The sequence below is a fragment of the Crotalus tigris genome, unplaced genomic scaffold, assembly GCF_016545835.1.
Source record: "Crotalus tigris isolate CLP2741 ecotype Arizona unplaced genomic scaffold, ASM1654583v1 scf7180000017987.690289119674:8195010, whole genome shotgun sequence".
NCBI classification, from domain to species: Eukaryota; Metazoa; Chordata; class Lepidosauria; order Squamata; family Viperidae; genus Crotalus; species Crotalus tigris.
The window spans coordinates 4,290,082-4,306,744 of record NW_024096758.1 but is presented as its reverse complement, the minus strand read 5'-3'; the positions used below and the strand labels follow the sequence as shown (position 1 = coordinate 4,306,744).

At 40.3% G+C, this 16,663-nt stretch overlaps 1 protein-coding gene across 2 annotated transcripts in view; it reads right to left on the bottom strand.

The window, feature by feature from the left end:
* SELENOI (selenoprotein I) overlaps window positions 1–16,663 on the bottom strand; it is a 53,212-nt gene that overhangs the window by 14,663 nt on the left and 21,886 nt on the right. For both annotated transcript variants that reach the window (XM_039346042.1, XM_039346041.1), the window contains exons 2-5: window positions 10,471–10,539; window positions 10,012–10,120; window positions 2,248–2,322; window positions 1,136–1,398 (exon numbers count right to left, since the gene is read on the bottom strand). In XM_039346042.1, the coding sequence (XP_039201976.1) occupies window positions 1,136–1,398; window positions 2,248–2,322; window positions 10,012–10,120; window positions 10,471–10,539 (516 nt within the window). The remainder of the gene's footprint in view (window positions 1–1,135; window positions 1,399–2,247; window positions 2,323–10,011; window positions 10,121–10,470; window positions 10,540–16,663) is intronic.

Here is a 16,663-nt window from a genome sequence, read left to right as displayed (position 1 = left end):
GCTCCACAGTCCTAACCTCACTTTCATAACTACAATTTCTCAAACTCTCTAGATATGAATCAAATCCTACAAGCCTGAAAGTCTGAATAAATACTATGGCCATTATACATCCTTGCAATGAATGGAAACTGATTAAAAAAGATATCCTTCCTTTAGACCAGGGGTAGTCAACCTTGGCTCTTTTATGACTCGTGGACTTCAACTCCCAGAATTCCTGAGCCAGCTAAGCTGGCTCAGGAATTCTGGGAATTGAAATCCACGAGTCATAAAAGAGCCAAGGTTGACTACCCCTGCTTTAGACTTTGTGGAAATCACCAGTTAGTTTTGTTTCCAAACTGTAAGAATGGTGGCTCCGATAAATTTTTTGATTCAAGACAACTTTTAGAGAGGATTTTTTTTGTAGCCTATTCTAGTCTGTCACAGGGAAATCTGACAGCATTAGCACGCCCTTGAACTGAGTGGTAAATTACACACACAAGCCTATCTAAAGCTCTCCATTGCTTTTAGGTTAACTTAGGGGTCTTAAAATATAGGTTATAGCCCACTCAGGGAATAACTATCATTCCAAAATATGCGTAGAACAAAAAATTAGAATGGTTGTCTCAACAATAAAAATTAATATTTTAGGAATTATGTAATACTGAACAAGCTTCTACTTTCTATTTAAACTAATGTTTAAATAGGATTATTTCCAATAAAATTTTATTTTATAAAGCTGTAGGGCTCTACTGTTGATTCTATGTACATACAAACATAATTAATTTAAATAATTTTCATTACTCATAGTGGTGTATTTATTTCTCACTCAACTCTAAATCTCATGTATTGTTTCAAAGGGTCGTGGCACCAAAAGGTTTGAAAACTCCAGGGTTAAACATTTCCACATCTTATTTCAAGACTTCTAAAGAAATCTCACATAAAATAAATGGGGCTTTAACCTGAAAGTGGTAATAATAAGCAAGTGAAGCAAATATAAACCCCAGAGAATCAAAATAAGCCAGATGGCAACCTAGAATGAGAAGAAAAAATGGCTGCAGCCATGCTCATTGTAGCTGTCGGATCCATGACACCAGATCTCTGACCACTATTAAGGCAACCCTTGGAAATGATTGTGGCAAAAGGCTGGTTGACTTACCACCTGGCTGATATCGTAACCCCAAGGCAAGAAGAGAATCTCTGTATTATACTTCTCCCAATGGGAAAGGATGAATGAGAACAAAACCACCCAGAGGAGCAGGTAGAGGACAAAAACGCTGACACCATTGGATCCTCGGCCAAAAGTGGAGTACACGGTCACCACAAAGAACATGCAAGCCCAGCTGTCTAGGCCATGGTCAAAGAGTTCCCCAAGTGGGGAGCTGGATTGGGTGCGACGTGCCTGTTTCCCATCCACACCATCTGAGGAGAGAGATGTCACAGAAAGAGAAGGTTAACTGATAGCTTTCATTTCTATTGAGTGGCTGGGATTAAAATTAGAAGAAAAATACAGTAAGGAAAGAAATCAAAGCAAAAACATTTAAGAACTAAGCTGGGTGAGGCTCTGGCAATTCATAAACCAAGGCCCATTTGCTAGTGCCATTGTTGTTAAAAACAGTGGAAAGTGCATATGAGGCAGAAAAAAAAGATCTGGTTTTCAGATTGTGGTTAACTGAATCCCTAAAACATTATCCCTTTTCTGCTGTAAATCCTACTGCTTTCCTAAAATTGCTACAGATCCATAACTGCTCTTTTAAAGGATTCTCAAGGCCTTACATCACTGCATTTAATATTCCCGATACATTTTTTCCTATGCACATACTACTTGCACTTTACTTTACTAGTAGATACTCTTATTTCCTTTTGTAAAAGCTGATCAGAATATGTGGCTTCCAAAAGAAAACTAATTACTTTAGAACAAATTGCTTGTGGCTTTGGGCTTGCATCTTCCAGAGTCTCCTTTCTTGCCCCTGATAAAACTAAAATGAAGAAGCAACAGCTATTTCAGAAATATGAATGTGCAACAAAGAACAGAGCAGCTTCTCTATCCCTCCTCCTCTTTGGGAAAAACATCCTCTGATATTTCAGCCACAAGCATTAATGGTAAGAGGCATAAGGTACAATCTGCTTGCATATGTATTTTGCACTAGACCTGTAGGTGTAATAATAAGTAGCTGTTTTATTCAGGGAATTTGGTTTCAATAATATTAATGCTCAATAATATATTGCTAATTGTATAAATACAGTGTGCAGAAAATTAACAGATCTTACCTAGAGTATAAGCCGCAAAATTGAGAAGACCTACTATGACCCACACTTTGTTTGGAACATGCTTTTGTTCTGGTGCTGCAGGAAAGACAAGTAATTCTGAGTCATTATTTTTCCTAGGAAAACATTTTTTTCAAACAAGAAGAGTACATTTTAGTCATTAAGATCAGGTTCATTCTATTGCAGGCTTAACCAACCTGGAACTCTAGAAGAGTTTCGGGACAATAATAAGTCACAGCAGCTGGTTGGTCTTGCCTGACCTCAAAAAAGCATGTGCGAGAGACTACCAGGAAATACTAGGACTGTAAATTAGAATGAGAAGTTTAAAAAAAAATCCCAAAAGGCGGCAATGGCAAAGAGACACTATGATGTGGAAAACCTATTCTAACATCATTACTTGCTTGTATCAGCAAACCTTTACTTACCATTGAATTCATAGCAACTACCACCTAATTGGGAATGCCACTCTTATTGCCATAATTATAGTGTAAAATAGTATTTTATTTATTCATTCATCACATTTCTACACCGCCCACTACTTGTGACTCTGGGCGGCTGACAATAAATTTAAATTACAATTACAAGTTGAAATAATATGCAGATAAAACAACAGCAGCAAGATCAGTTAATCTGAAAGAAAGATATTAGAATGAGTGGGCTCCAAAGCATTGAGGCTGAATTGGAAAATTAAATGCTTCAATAATGGGATTAGCTGTGCTTCTTACTAAATTATGCCCCCTGTCCCCTCCAAATCAAAACGTCTTGAGAAAATGTATCCTTCCTGGGACTCGCCTGATGCCTTAGACCAGGGGTAGGCAACCTTGGCTCTTTTATGACTCGTGGACTTCAACTCCCAGAATTCCTGAGCCAGCACAGCTCAGGAATTCTGGGAATTGAAGTCCACGAGTCAGATAGGAAATGGAATCCAAATCATCTGGAAAATGCTATATTGCATTTTTATATTAATAAATAAGGCTATCCTTGCCCTTTGAAAGACATGTAGAGCTTCCTTTCAAAAAGGAGTGTGTGTGGCCAGAAGAATGAGATTTCATTTCATTTCCATTTAGTTAGATGTAGTTATTAATCTTTGGGTGTACATTCTGTGAATTCCTGTATACAAATCTTGGGGGGAGGGCTGCATTCAATCCAGGGAACTCAAGTTATGTATTATTGCTCTAAAGGTTATAACCCTTCTCGATATTTAGGGAAACAAAACAGCATTTCAGCTACTATAAAATATCCTGGTTTTAATTTTTCTCTCAGGTGCGAATTTCAATACTAACAAATATAAAGCCTGGGTTTCCATCAAAATTGTATTCATTATTAAGTGAGACATGCTTATTCAGAAAGTGCTGATTCTTAAAAATAATTTGAACAGAAAGGACCCAAGATAATAGCACCTAGACCAGGGGTCGGCAACCTTAAACACTCAAAGAGCCACTTGGACCCCTTTCTCAAAGAAAAGAGAACACTGGGAGCCACAAAACCCTTTTGACATCTAAAATGAAGATAACACTGCATATATCCTTTTTTTAACCTTTATCCTATGTATAAAAAAAACTATAGTGTGTTGCATTTATGAAATCAATGAACTGCTACAAAGAAAACAGATTTTTATGCAGGAGAAAGAGGGGGGGAAAAAACCTTTCTCCATCCCAACAGGTGAAAACAATTTTAGTAGCTTATCTACGATCTTTAAATACAGCATCATCTCTTAATTAAAAAAATCAAAGTATTTCATTAAACGTTCTTTACTAAAAGTCCAGTAAGGACAACATATATTCATATTCTCTCTCTCTCTCTCTCTCCCTCTCTCTTTCCTCTCCCTCCCTCCCTCCCTCCCTTTCAGGATAACTGGGGGGGGGTTTAGCTCTCTCGGAGTCCATCGCTCCCCTGAGGCCAGTTCACATCTGTCACAATTCAAATTCCTTGCTAGGGGAGGAAACAGAACCCAAAGCTCTTTTCTCGCTCTTTCTTCCTGGTTGAGTCGGGGGCTCCATCTGAGGACATGGCTGGGCTCTGTGGACCCCCTTGGTGCGGCGGGGGTTGACCCTCCAGCTCTGACCAGTGAGCGGCACAGCCAGCCCCCCTTGGAAGATCCCCAAAGCTGCTCAGCCAGGCTCCCTTCGGAACAAAGACCCAGAGCTGAGCAGAATCAGGAAGAGACACCCCAGGGTCTTACAGAAGACCCAATTCCCTGCCCTGCTGATCTGGGGACCCCACCGCAGCCCCCCCTGCAAAACCCAGGGGGGGAACCCAGCACCGGGCTATGAGGGGAGCCGGGCTCCCAGGATCCCCTGCCCCAAGGAGAGGACCCCCAACATGCGCCGATCCTTCCAGGTGGCCCTTCTTCCCTCCGGCTCTGGGGCTCCTACAGTGCCCAGCTTCCTCCCCCCTCAGCCCCAAGCCAGGCTTCCCGGGAAGCCCGGCAGGTGTTGTGGGGATAGGTTGGGGAGGGGTCCTCCTGCTCCAATTGGGTCCCCCCTCTTTTCAGAAACAGTGCCTGAAAGGAAGGACAGAGCAAGCTTCCCCCGCGGGCATCCGGCACTCGTTGCTTACCTCCCTTTCCCGGGCGGGGGTCCCTTGAGAGAACAGCTGCCGCCGCCTCCCCTCCCATCTCCCAGTAGGCTTCAAGGGAAGCACAAGACTTCGGGGGCAACTCCGAAGGGAGCCCCCGACCCTAAACAGGGCAGACCCCTTTCCTGGGGCCACGGCTTCTGGGAGGGCTGGCCCACTTAGCAGAGGCTCTGACAGGCTGCTCCCAGGGGGGATCCTGAGGCTGCCTTGTGCAGCTCCCTGGCCATGTGCGCCTTGGATGGGTCCAGCACAGAAAAAGGACTTCCTGGCTGCACTTCTCCCAGGGGGCAGGGCGCTTGGGCGCAGGGCCAAGCAGGAGCCCTGTGAGGGGGCAAGTCCGTGTGTGTGTGTGTGTGTGTGTGTGTGTGAGTGAGAGAGAGAGAGAGAGAGAGAGAGAGAGAAGCGCAAGTGCCTTTCTCTGTCTCTCTCTCTCTGCAAATGGCGGAGGACAGGAGCCTGGAGCCGCAGGAGAAGGCTGAAAGAGCCGCATGTAGCTCTAGAGCCACAGGTTGCCGACCTCTGACCTAGACTTATATATTACTCCATAGTGTTTTACAGCCTTCTCTAACCGGTTTATAGAGTCAGCATATTGCCCCCAACAATCTGGACCCTCATTTTACCAACCTTGGAAAGATGGAAGGATGGAAGGCTGTCAACCTTGAGGTGGTCAGGATTGAACTCTTGGCAGTGGGCAGAATTAGCCTGTAATACTGCATTCTAATCACTGTGCCACCACAGCTACTACTACTATAATTTCTATAATTACTTGTTATAACACAATTTTGATATAATCTGAGGTAATAAATTGTATATCAATGAGAAGCAAAACATCCAGCTGACCTTGAAAAGTTAGTAGGATGATACTTTTTACCAGGTAATTCTGGACTCACAGCCTAGATTGTAAAGTCCAAAAATATAAACACAGGAAGAAGGCAATGACAACTATTTTCCCTCTTATTGATAACAAACGCCATGGATATTTGGAAATTTAGCTTGACTTGTTTTATTTATTCAATTTATTTGTTACCTCACAACACAACACAATACAAAACAACCTTGAAGGAGAGTTGACCAGTGAAATGCAAGGTAAAACAAAGACTTTCTGTATTAATGAAGTCTCACATACTCTTGGCAAGAATTTAAATCCTTACTCTGTACTTTCACATAGCTGATTTTCATTTCCTATATTTCTGCCAATTTTCATTCAGGCTTATGTTTAATATTAATGCATTATTAGCTAGCTCTGCATAAATTTCAAATCCCATTTGGGTCAAAATTTTGTGAGACGTTTTTCAAGAAAAATACCTTTAGGGAGAGAAAAATATATATTTTGATCTTGATCTGAACTGAGTTTGTGCTTTCAGTTTGGAAAAATAGATCCAGGAAGCAGCACCATTATAAAACTATTGTCATATTGATTATTAGCTGGGCAGTAAACAGCAGTGAAAGAACTAAACAACAAGAGATTTGTCTGCCCTCACGAAGATCCTTGCTTTGCAAACACAGAGGGCAGCTGCTATACTATTTGCTGAGATCTTAATCTTAATGTCTCACCCACATTCAATGATGGAAAAACAAAATTCTCTATTTCAAAATAACAAGAACCCAAAAGCATCTTTGTATAATTTCACTAAGGATAATCCTCGTAGAGAAAGAGAGATCAAACAACGTATTCCACTGAGTCAGATTTAGGACATGTTGCCGATTAACCTTAATTAAAACTTAAATGTTACTCTTGGACAGTAAATGGATTGTGGCTAAGCCTAAAAATAGTCAGTCGAATTAAGCATTACAATTAAATAAGACACAAAAGAGCTTCAGCAAGAAGTTGCAATATGGACTGCTGCTAATCAGTTTCCAACCAGCCATTCATGCTTTCTTCTATGAGTCAAAGTCAAAGCCATACAATTTTGGGTTGCTCTAATTTCTTTACTAAAAACAAGATTGCACAATGGAAGCAAAAGTTTATTAAAATCAGTATCCTATTCTCCTTGACAGCCAACTTTCTGAGCAGCCTATCAAATAAACCTGAGGATTAATTAGAAACTGATATTTAAGGATTTGCTAGAGGCAAAAGACAGCTATTGTATCCTATTTGGTAGCTAATTAGAACTTTGTTCAATTTCCCTTCGCAAATTGGTAAACATTATCCCTCTACCTGATGATGAAGAATCCCACATCTTATTTAAAGGAATATTTTGTGAACTTTTAATCATTTAGTTTCTTTGGACTCCTAGAATAATGGAGGAAAATTAGACATGCATTTTTGCAACACCATACATAACTTTCTGCATCCCATTATTTCCTTTCACTTTTCATTACAGAGTAGTTCCAGCAGACTAATGACTTTTGATTCAGTACAACATCTGAAATTATTTCTAACATCATTATCAATAAAAAATGGGAAGTTCATTGGTATAATCTAGCACAATCCAGTGTTCTGTAAGGCAGTTAAAACAATTCTGCACTACTAAATTTAAGTTTATTGGTTTTTATGGCATGCATCACAAAGGGTGTTTTCTTAATACTGTTTTGACTATTACCTCTTAATGCATTTTTCTTTTATTGCTGTTCTATTGTATGTTGCACTAAGTCTGTGGGTTGATGAAACAAAAAACTTAAGATTTCTTTTTTAATATATTATTATAAGGAAATATATTATCAACTAACGTATTAATTATAGAAATTAATTATTGGTTGTTTTTAAGTATATGAACCCAGACAACAAATTGTTCATTAAGCACTAAAGATTGTTATTGTAAAAAAACCTTAGATTTCTTAATACAGTCTAGAATTAGGTGGTTATGAAAAAGAGTGTAGCTGTTAAGGTTGACCCAGAATGAGGGAAACCCAAATTCAAGTCTACCCTCAGCCACAACTGCCTTCCCCAACCAGATTCAATCTGTCTAAATAATTCCTCTCAAGAGAAGCTGTGGGTAATCCCTCATTTTGGTGAGATGATGTAGGCCAAATGCAGGAAACACTAGCTCTTGGACACAGCTCCAAATTTTGGAGCAGACTTCCCATGTAGATTAAATTAGCCTCATCTTTTGGAAGGTTGTTACAATAGAGTTCTTCCAAAGGAGTTTGGGGGAGTTATGGACATTACACTGAGTGTCAAGCCATGAGTAAATTGTGCTCGATATATTTTCTCTTTTTTATTATGAACGTTTTCATGTATTGCTTATTTTTGTATGATTATAATTGTATTAGCCTCCAGATTAAATGGATATTACTATCCAGATTTATGCAACCTCGACCAATTCCCAGCTGCTGCGTCAAACAGTGAGAGGGACGGTATATAAATAAAATAAAATAATTTGTGAAGCCAGGTAAAAGCACCTGTGTTATCAGGCACTAAACAGGTAGCTGGCTTACCAACTGGTTGTTTAACAATGTTTACAGTTATGATGCCCTTGGACTTCCAGCTGTCGTAAAGTACTGTGCTATCCCCTGCAGTCATGTGATTGCAATCTGGGTGACTGGCAACCTGTCTGCATTTACAACTGTTGCCATTTGCAACCTTCTTTGCTGTATTTCCCTCTCATCTCTGGAGGTTGGTTGAAAAAGCCGCCTGCTAAGGGGGGCTGAACTCCTTTAGTGGAGTGAAGGAATGGAGTTCAGATTCTGAGGATCTGAGCTATTCCTGCATGCTGCAAAAAGCATTCCCTTTAGTGAGGTAGAAAAAAATGAAACTCATTTCCTGATGATTTATGCTCTGCTTCCTGATCCTGGGGAAGGAGTTCCCTTCCATGCATGGAAGAAAGCTGACATCCTTTGGCAAGCAGCTCTTTCAGCTAATTCCTAGAGATGAGAGTGAGCCAAAATGCAAGCAGGATTTTCAACTCTTGAGCAGAGAGGCAGCACAGAAGATAAGGAGTGTGGGATGCCTCAGGTGGGTGGGGAAGGAGGCCTGGTGCAGCTGCATGTGAGTGTCTCTTCATTCAGGGGCTGTAAATCCTGCTTGAATTTTGGCAGGGGAGATTTTCAGCTTTTGAACAGAGGCTCCCAGATTCCCTGCCCACCCCTCAGGCACATTCCTTATTGTCCACTTAACAACCACAACAGGGAGTGCCAGGATTGTGATCACTGAGCAAAGCAGTCATGGGGGTCTCAGTCACATGACATCTTGCTTAACAACTGCTTCGCTCAACAAACAATCTCAATTGTCGTTCATTAAGTGAGGACTAAGGACTACCTGTAAAGTCCTTCATGGTTTGGCATCACAATATATGAAGGAATATTTCTTCCTGTAATTACCAATCGTATTTTAAGATCTTCTTCAAAGAGGATATTCTCCCAGGATAATAATGTCCCCTGTTGTTGTTAAGTGAACCAATGATTTGCAGTGAGTGCTGTTTTGGCAAAAACAGTCATTATTCTGGTTTTCGGCAAAACTGTTGTAAAATGTGGTCCACGGGACAATGCAAATGGCTGTAAATGCAGTCCAATTGTCAAGCGCCCAAAGCACAATCATGTGACCTTGGTGTGTGTGTGTGTGTGTGAGAGAGAGAGAGAGGGGGGGGAGGGAGGGGGAGGGAGGGAGAGAGAGAGAGAGAGAGAGAGAGAGAGAGAGAGAGAGAGAGAGAGGCTGGCTATCAGAATATCGAATCTGGCTTGTAAGTCCCCCAAAGTAGGTCTGTCAGAACTTTGAACTAAGCAACCATTCATAAACCAAGTACTACCTGTATCTGTATTTTCATTCTCTCAGGTACTTTAATCAATTGATGTACTAATTGCTGTTACTGTTTTATATTTATAATGCATTTTAATTGTGACTTACATTTTACTTTTCATTTAAAATCTCTATACACTTTTATGATTTCAATGTCCTGCAAGCAGCTAGATATACACCTTGTTTTGAAGGACAGCACACATATTTTTAAAAGCCTGTAAAAAATAAACCGAGAAATTGGAAAACCTAAGAACACCATAGCAAGACTAAGTAGGCAAGGTTCTAGCAATACAAGGGCTCAGTTCAAGTTAAACCGGATTATTTTACGCATCGTTTATTGAATAAATCTATGTGGCCTGGCTATAGCTAAGTAAAACTGAGTCAGTCTGAATATCAAGCAAGGCCAAAATCAAACAGATATCAATATCGAGAATATATTTTTCATAATTCTTGACATTCTTGTGATTATAAAGGCACACACAATTTAAAAATTGAATGAAACATGAAAGTCTTACCAGAAGCATAAAAATCAGGGTCAAAGTATGCCATGAGAAAGAAGTTGAAGACAAGTAGCAGGAAACCAGAAAATGTTATCAAATTTGGGGCCAGCCACTTAGGAAAAATCTAGGAGAAAGCAAGTAAAAAAAACACACAGCAAGTTCATATTAATGGACACAGTAATTTTCATCAAGGATAAATAAACAAGAGGAAAATAACTATTCATTTGACATAAGCTTTTTTTTCCTTATTGTTCTATAGCAGCAGAACATAAAATCCAGTCCACAAGATGACTGCATATCCAAATGATCAAGTTTTCTGAAGAAGGGAATCTCCTGGGTTAGTCACAGAGAAAAGGAAGGGGTTGTAGTAATATTAAATGAGTCATAATTTTTTTCTACTTACAGAGAGTTAAACAAAGCCCAAGTATAGCACAGAAAGCATGCACAAACAGGGCAGACAATAGGTTTACTCACCTTAACTATAGTGTTCCAAAATGGATGCATGACATACAGGGAAAGAGGGTTGTTGTCCACAGCACTGTACTATAAAGGAAGCCAAGAGAATAGAGGATCAGCTGAAAGCCTTAGAAAATTCTTCCAGCCAGCTTACAAGTAGGACATCTGCATTCACATCACCTCACATTTCTCCAGAATCAAGCAACAGGTTGTTCTATGGAAGTGAGAAGCCTCTACATATTCTCTCTTTACAAACATTTTTGGAGAAGCATTCACTAATGCTCTTTGCACATGACAACTACCCTTCAGGGCCAGGTTTCATAAAACTAGATAACTGTATTTTACTGCTCAGAGCACAACTGTTTGTAAATACCTTTTAATTTCACAACAGAGGGATATAGACCATCTCTAGTAACATGATGGTTGTGTCAATTCCATAAGATCAATGACAGGGAAGATAGAGTACCGGCAGTAATCTATTCTGATTGAATAATAATGAGAAGGGCCATGTTATAGGTCATAATTAGGTTGGTCTTTCTCAGAATTGAATATTGTTATTAGTCACAACTCAATGGAGCAGATGTGACCGCCTGCTAATGTTCATGTAGCTGCTTGTCCTATAGCAACATTTAAAATTTGGCTAAGCACCCACATAGTTAACTCACATCAAAACCACTCCAAATTGTCAATCAAGCTTCCAAATTATGATTTTGTTTGTTTTGCTTTTCTCTCTGATGAATAAGGATTGCTTCCAGACAAATAAGGAGGGCTATGTTCAAGGGACTATCTATGAGTTCAATACATTTGGGTTGTGAGTTCGCATAAAGCAGTTTCTGGATGGTAGACAATGGAGCTTAACACACACATGCATACACACATAATTACTCCAGGGTGATAGTAGGTGGTGGTACGTTCCTGGAAGGGATGAATGAAGCAGTCTGGGAGTTTATGCCAAGAGTGTATACTCCTACTGGAGTCATCCAACTAAACAAGTGGGCACCCACATCAGGCAGCAGCCGTATAGGACGATGTTGATGGCACATGATCACAATTAAGACACAATTGCAAAAACAGTGCTGGGGAAGGCAATAGCAAATAATTTTTACCACCCACCCTAATAAAGAATAATATACTGTAGTGCCAATTATGAACCCCTGAATCTGATTGGCACTCCACATGTAACTGAGGAAAAGCTGGAGATTTCTCAGAATTCTGATGATGTTTATGATGTGGCTATATTTAAGTTTTCCACACTTCTTGATGCTGACATTACCATGCAGGAAAATCTACAAAGGCAGAATGGTAAGTGGGACCATGGAATATAAGAAGTATGAACATGGGAAAGTGATGAAATATCTTGAAATTAGATCAAAAACAATCATAGTGTTGATTGTTCTGGATACAAAAACAAAGAACAGCATTGCTTTCATATCAGGAAGCAAACACAGCACATAGGTACAATGCAAACAATGACCAATTACTGTCAGTTAGATTTGGGGAATAACCCTTTAATATGATAAGTTATCCAGGATTATCTCTGGAAAGGGATAGGAGATTTACCAGTTTTATGATCAAGTTTAATCTGAAATTGATTTAACAAAATATCCTGCTTATGGAATGCCAAAGTTACAAATATTAAGGAAGAAAATATAATTGAACTGTACAGTCTAGGAAACAAAGGAAGAGGAAAGTAATTTACCAGCTTCTGCCAATCTAATGATTCCTAAATTGCTGACAATTTCTCAAACAACTAAAACTACATCGACATACATGGACATCAATAGATGATTCACAAAGAAATCAATCAACTATATTTTTGGTACAAGGAGGTAGAAGAACAAAGATGTGGAACAGATCATAAGCTACTCCTATGCTACTCATGTTCCAAATCAAAGTAGAAGTATAATCAGTTTCTACAATATTTCCATTCCATTTTTCTCCATGCAGCCTGCCCACCAAATACTTTTTAGTCTCAGGGACCTTATTGCTTCTTTGGATCTTGACCGTGAGAAAAAGAGGTGTTATGAAGCCATGCCTAGATACATGTTAGAAGTCTGTGAAAAATTCTGTTTAGCTTGGTTACTGATTGTAATTAAGTCTATCCACCTTGTTGCTAGTTATCTTCTTGTTCATTTTTCCTTCCATCTTTTCAGGACTTGGTAAGGAAACAGAATTTTCGTGGTGTGTTCAAAATATGATAATTTGAGTTTGGGTCATTTGCACCTTGTGTAAGAACTACAATCCATCTTTTGTTTTGTTGGCTGTGCATGGTATTTTCAGAAGTCTTCTTCAAGACCAAAGTTCAAAAGTATGAGTACAGTGTTCTTTCTACCCTACTTCTTCAGTATCCATCTTATAAGAGAAAAAGGATGGAAGCAAGCAATTTCGGGAGGATGGGGGTGTCCTTGGTGCCTGTTTTCTTGCAGACGTTTCATTACCCAAACTAGGTGAAATCATCAGTGCTAGTCTAAATAGAAGCCATCAATTTCATCATGAAATGAGATATCTGAGCTTTATTGATTGCTTGCTTGCAGATGTTTCATCACCTAAATAGGCAATTTGATGATATTATCTAGTTAGGTAATGAAACATATGCAAGCAAACAACCAAGCTCAGACAGCAGCAACAATCCCACGATATCTGATTATAATGCCTCTACTATAATAGTTAAGTTGTTGGATGCTGGAGTAAGAAATAGAATCCCCTTTCCTTTAGGCAGTTAAAATTCTTGATCTGGTGAGAAATTAATATCATAGAAACTGGGTTGGCTCAGATATCTCTTGTTATTTTCAGCTGAATAAGAATAATTAAAATTAAGAATTGTGAAGCAGTATTGTCTCAAACAACAATCAAAGGAAGAAGCAGCATACATCTAACAAACTCTTACTACCCGATCTAACCCAACCAGAAGCAGCCCCATTAAAACTGAGCAATTGATTTCTCCCCCTAAATGGAAATACACAGATCTACAACCTCTCCCTCAAAGAAAACAGACACCTAGCAAAGAAACAACACCAAATATCCCTAAAAAAGTCACATCAACAAACACACCTGAGATAAACAGAAAAGAATCTCAGACTGCACCTCCCCCCCAAAAAGGCAAGTGCTAGTGATAGAAGATTCTATTCTCAAAGGAACAGAATCAACCATCTGCAGACCGGAATCCAGGGAGGTATGTTGTCTCAGTCCTAGGCCTTCAGCTGGGTTTTATAAAATGTTTTCCCTTTAGGCCTCCACCGCTGTGTGTAAAAAAAAAAAAAAGGTTCAGTCAGTCAATTTCAACTTCTCGCAGGAAAAAAAAAGATCTTGCAAAGTTGGAATTGATTGATTGAACTTTTTAGTCCCACCCAGTCTGCCGTTATCACCGCAGCCATGCCCACCCAATGGGTCATGCCCACCCAATGGGTCACGCCCACCCAATGGACCACACCCACCCGGCACTCGACAATGTATAAGTGGGGTTTGGGTTGCAGTTTGGGCACTCAGTCTCTAAAAGGTTCACCATCACTGAACTAGGCAATAAGTGTAAGGAGCTAGGAGCACAAGTAGTGTTCTCATCAGTACTCCCAACAAAAGGCCAGCACCCATTGAGTGAAAAAAGAATTCTAGAAATAAATCATTGGCTAAAGGGTTGGTGTCACCAAGAAAGCTTTGGTTTCCTGGACCATGAACTGCATTTCCTACATGAAGGACTCTTGGCAAGAGATGGTCTGTACCTCATGAAAACAAGGAAAAATGTACTCAGAAACTAATCAGAGAGAGAAGCAACCTGGAATTAAGGAGAAAGTTCCTAACAGTGAGGACAATTAACCAATGGAACAGCTTGCCTTCAGAAATCATGGGCGCTCCATCACTGGAGGTTTTTAAGAAGAGACTGGACTGTCTGAGAGGGTATAGAATGGTTCCCCTTCTTGAGTAGGGGGGCTGGACTAGAAGACCTCCAAGGTCCCTTCCAGCTCTATTCTATTCTATTCTATTCTATTCTATTCTATTCTATTCTATTCTATTCTATTCTATTCTATTCTATTCTATTCACTAACTGGTATACATCATCTCTTTAAAAAGATGGCTGATCCTTAGGATATGCCATTCAAAAATTTGCAGGCTTTCTGAAACACAACTGTGTTTGGTCCCTAAACTGAGTTTCAGGTCATAATATCAAAACAGATATCGAAGAGAATGAGGTATCAGATAGACAGATATATTTAATATATACACATATATTTAAAAGGAAGTTTCACACACGTCTCAATCCTTATTTGCAAACTTGATATACACTAGAGCAGTGGTTCTCAACCTGTGGGTCGGGACCCCATTTGGGGTCAAACGACCATTTCACGGGGGTCGCCAAACAACACAGTCCGCCATTTTCCCCCCCTTTTCCTTAGCTGTGCTACTCCCTTTTATCTTGAATAGAGTCTAATTCTATTGGCTTTCAAAAGCCAATAGGAATTGTCCAGGCTGTCTCTGCCCTGCTGAGCCTGCCAAAAGTCCCATTCTGCAAACGGTGCTGCAAGTTGTCTGCAGCGAAGGCGAGCTGTCTGGAAGTTTCCACCCCTCCCTGCTGAGAAACTACTAAAAATGTAAGTAAAAGAGGGCCAGGGGTGGGAGGTGGGAGGCCGGCGGGCGCAGGGAGGGTTGCTGGCGTGCGTGGGGCCCGGCGGGTGCCTTACCTCCCTTGGGGTGGGCCAGCTTGTGGCCCAGCCGGTGGTCGGCCTGTGCCGTCTCTGCCGCTTGCCAGCTACGCCTCGGCCGGCGCAGGGGGCGGCACCACGCATGCGCGGTGCTCCCAGGCAGGGAAAGTCCTCGACTTACGACTGGTTGGGTAGTCCTCGACTTACGATCGGTTGGGTAGTCCTCGACTTACAACCGGTTGGGGGTCGCGGCATTAAAAAGGTTGAGAACCACTGCACTAGAGAGAACACAAATGGCTAAACTGTATACTGTGTTTTCATGAAATATTTGCAAAAAATTAACTTCAGGGCAGATTGGTCCAAGCTGGAAAAGGGAAAAAGTCCTAATCTATCAATGGTAAACAAAATAGCAATAGCAATAGCACTTAGACTTATATACTATTTCACAGTGCTTTACAGCCCTCTCAGCGGTTTACAGAGTCAGCATAATTCCATATTGCCTTAAAGACAAGCTACAGATGACTAACTACACTTTCCTTGCTACATAGGAGCCAATGACAAGTGAGTTCCAGTGCTTTGTTGATTGATTTCTTTGACATTAAAAGGCACTAAAGGAACCCTCTGGGCTCTGCAATCTAAGGAAAGACAGGTAAGAAATAAAGCATAGCAACTTGTCATTTATGTTCTCTTGATTGACTGATTATAGGCCATTGCGTTGGTGTCAACTCTAAGCAGCCAGAGATTTTCTCCAAACTTGATGCTTCATATATATAAGTAGTTCTAAAGTTATGTCTATAATAGAGCCCAGAATTTCAATTATATGTCATGACAGTCTTAAGTTGAGGCATCCACATGACTGACCTGATTTTCTGCAGCAGTCATTAAGCAAATGCAGCAGTCAAAGTAAACATGGCAGTCATTAAGCAAAAACAGAAATGCCAGTTTATGGCCAAAAATAATAATAATGGTAAACTGCAGTCATGTGACCGCAAGATGCTGCAAATGTGGGCCAGTTGTCAAGCACCCATGGGACTACAAAGGAGGGGCAGCCATCAGAGTTTCAAATCTGAGTCATAAATACCTTTTGGGGGCCTCTGACATAACAGAACGGTCATTAACAGACCAGTTGTAAGTTGAGGATTACTCCATTTCCATAGTAATGCTAAAAGAAAAACTTTCTATGAAAAAAAGTTGAGATTTGTCAAAATAATAATCTTAAAACATTCTGTAGTTATGTTTAAATACTAACTTCACTTTTCAGATTATATTTTTAGAATGTTAACAATGGTTTTATTGTTGTTGTTAGTTGCGAAGTCGTGTCCGACCCATCACGACCCCATGGACAATGTTCCTCCAGGCCTTCCTGTCCTCTACCATCTTCTGGAGTCCATTTAAGCTCACTCCTACTGCTTCAGTGACTCCATCCAGCCACCTCATTCTCTGTCATCCCCTTCTTCTATTGCCCTCAATCTTTCCCAGCATTAGGCTCTTCTCCAGTGAGTGTTTCCTTCTCATTAGGTGGCCAAAGTATTTGAGTTTCAACTTCAGGATCTGGCCTTCTAAAGAGCAGTCAGGGT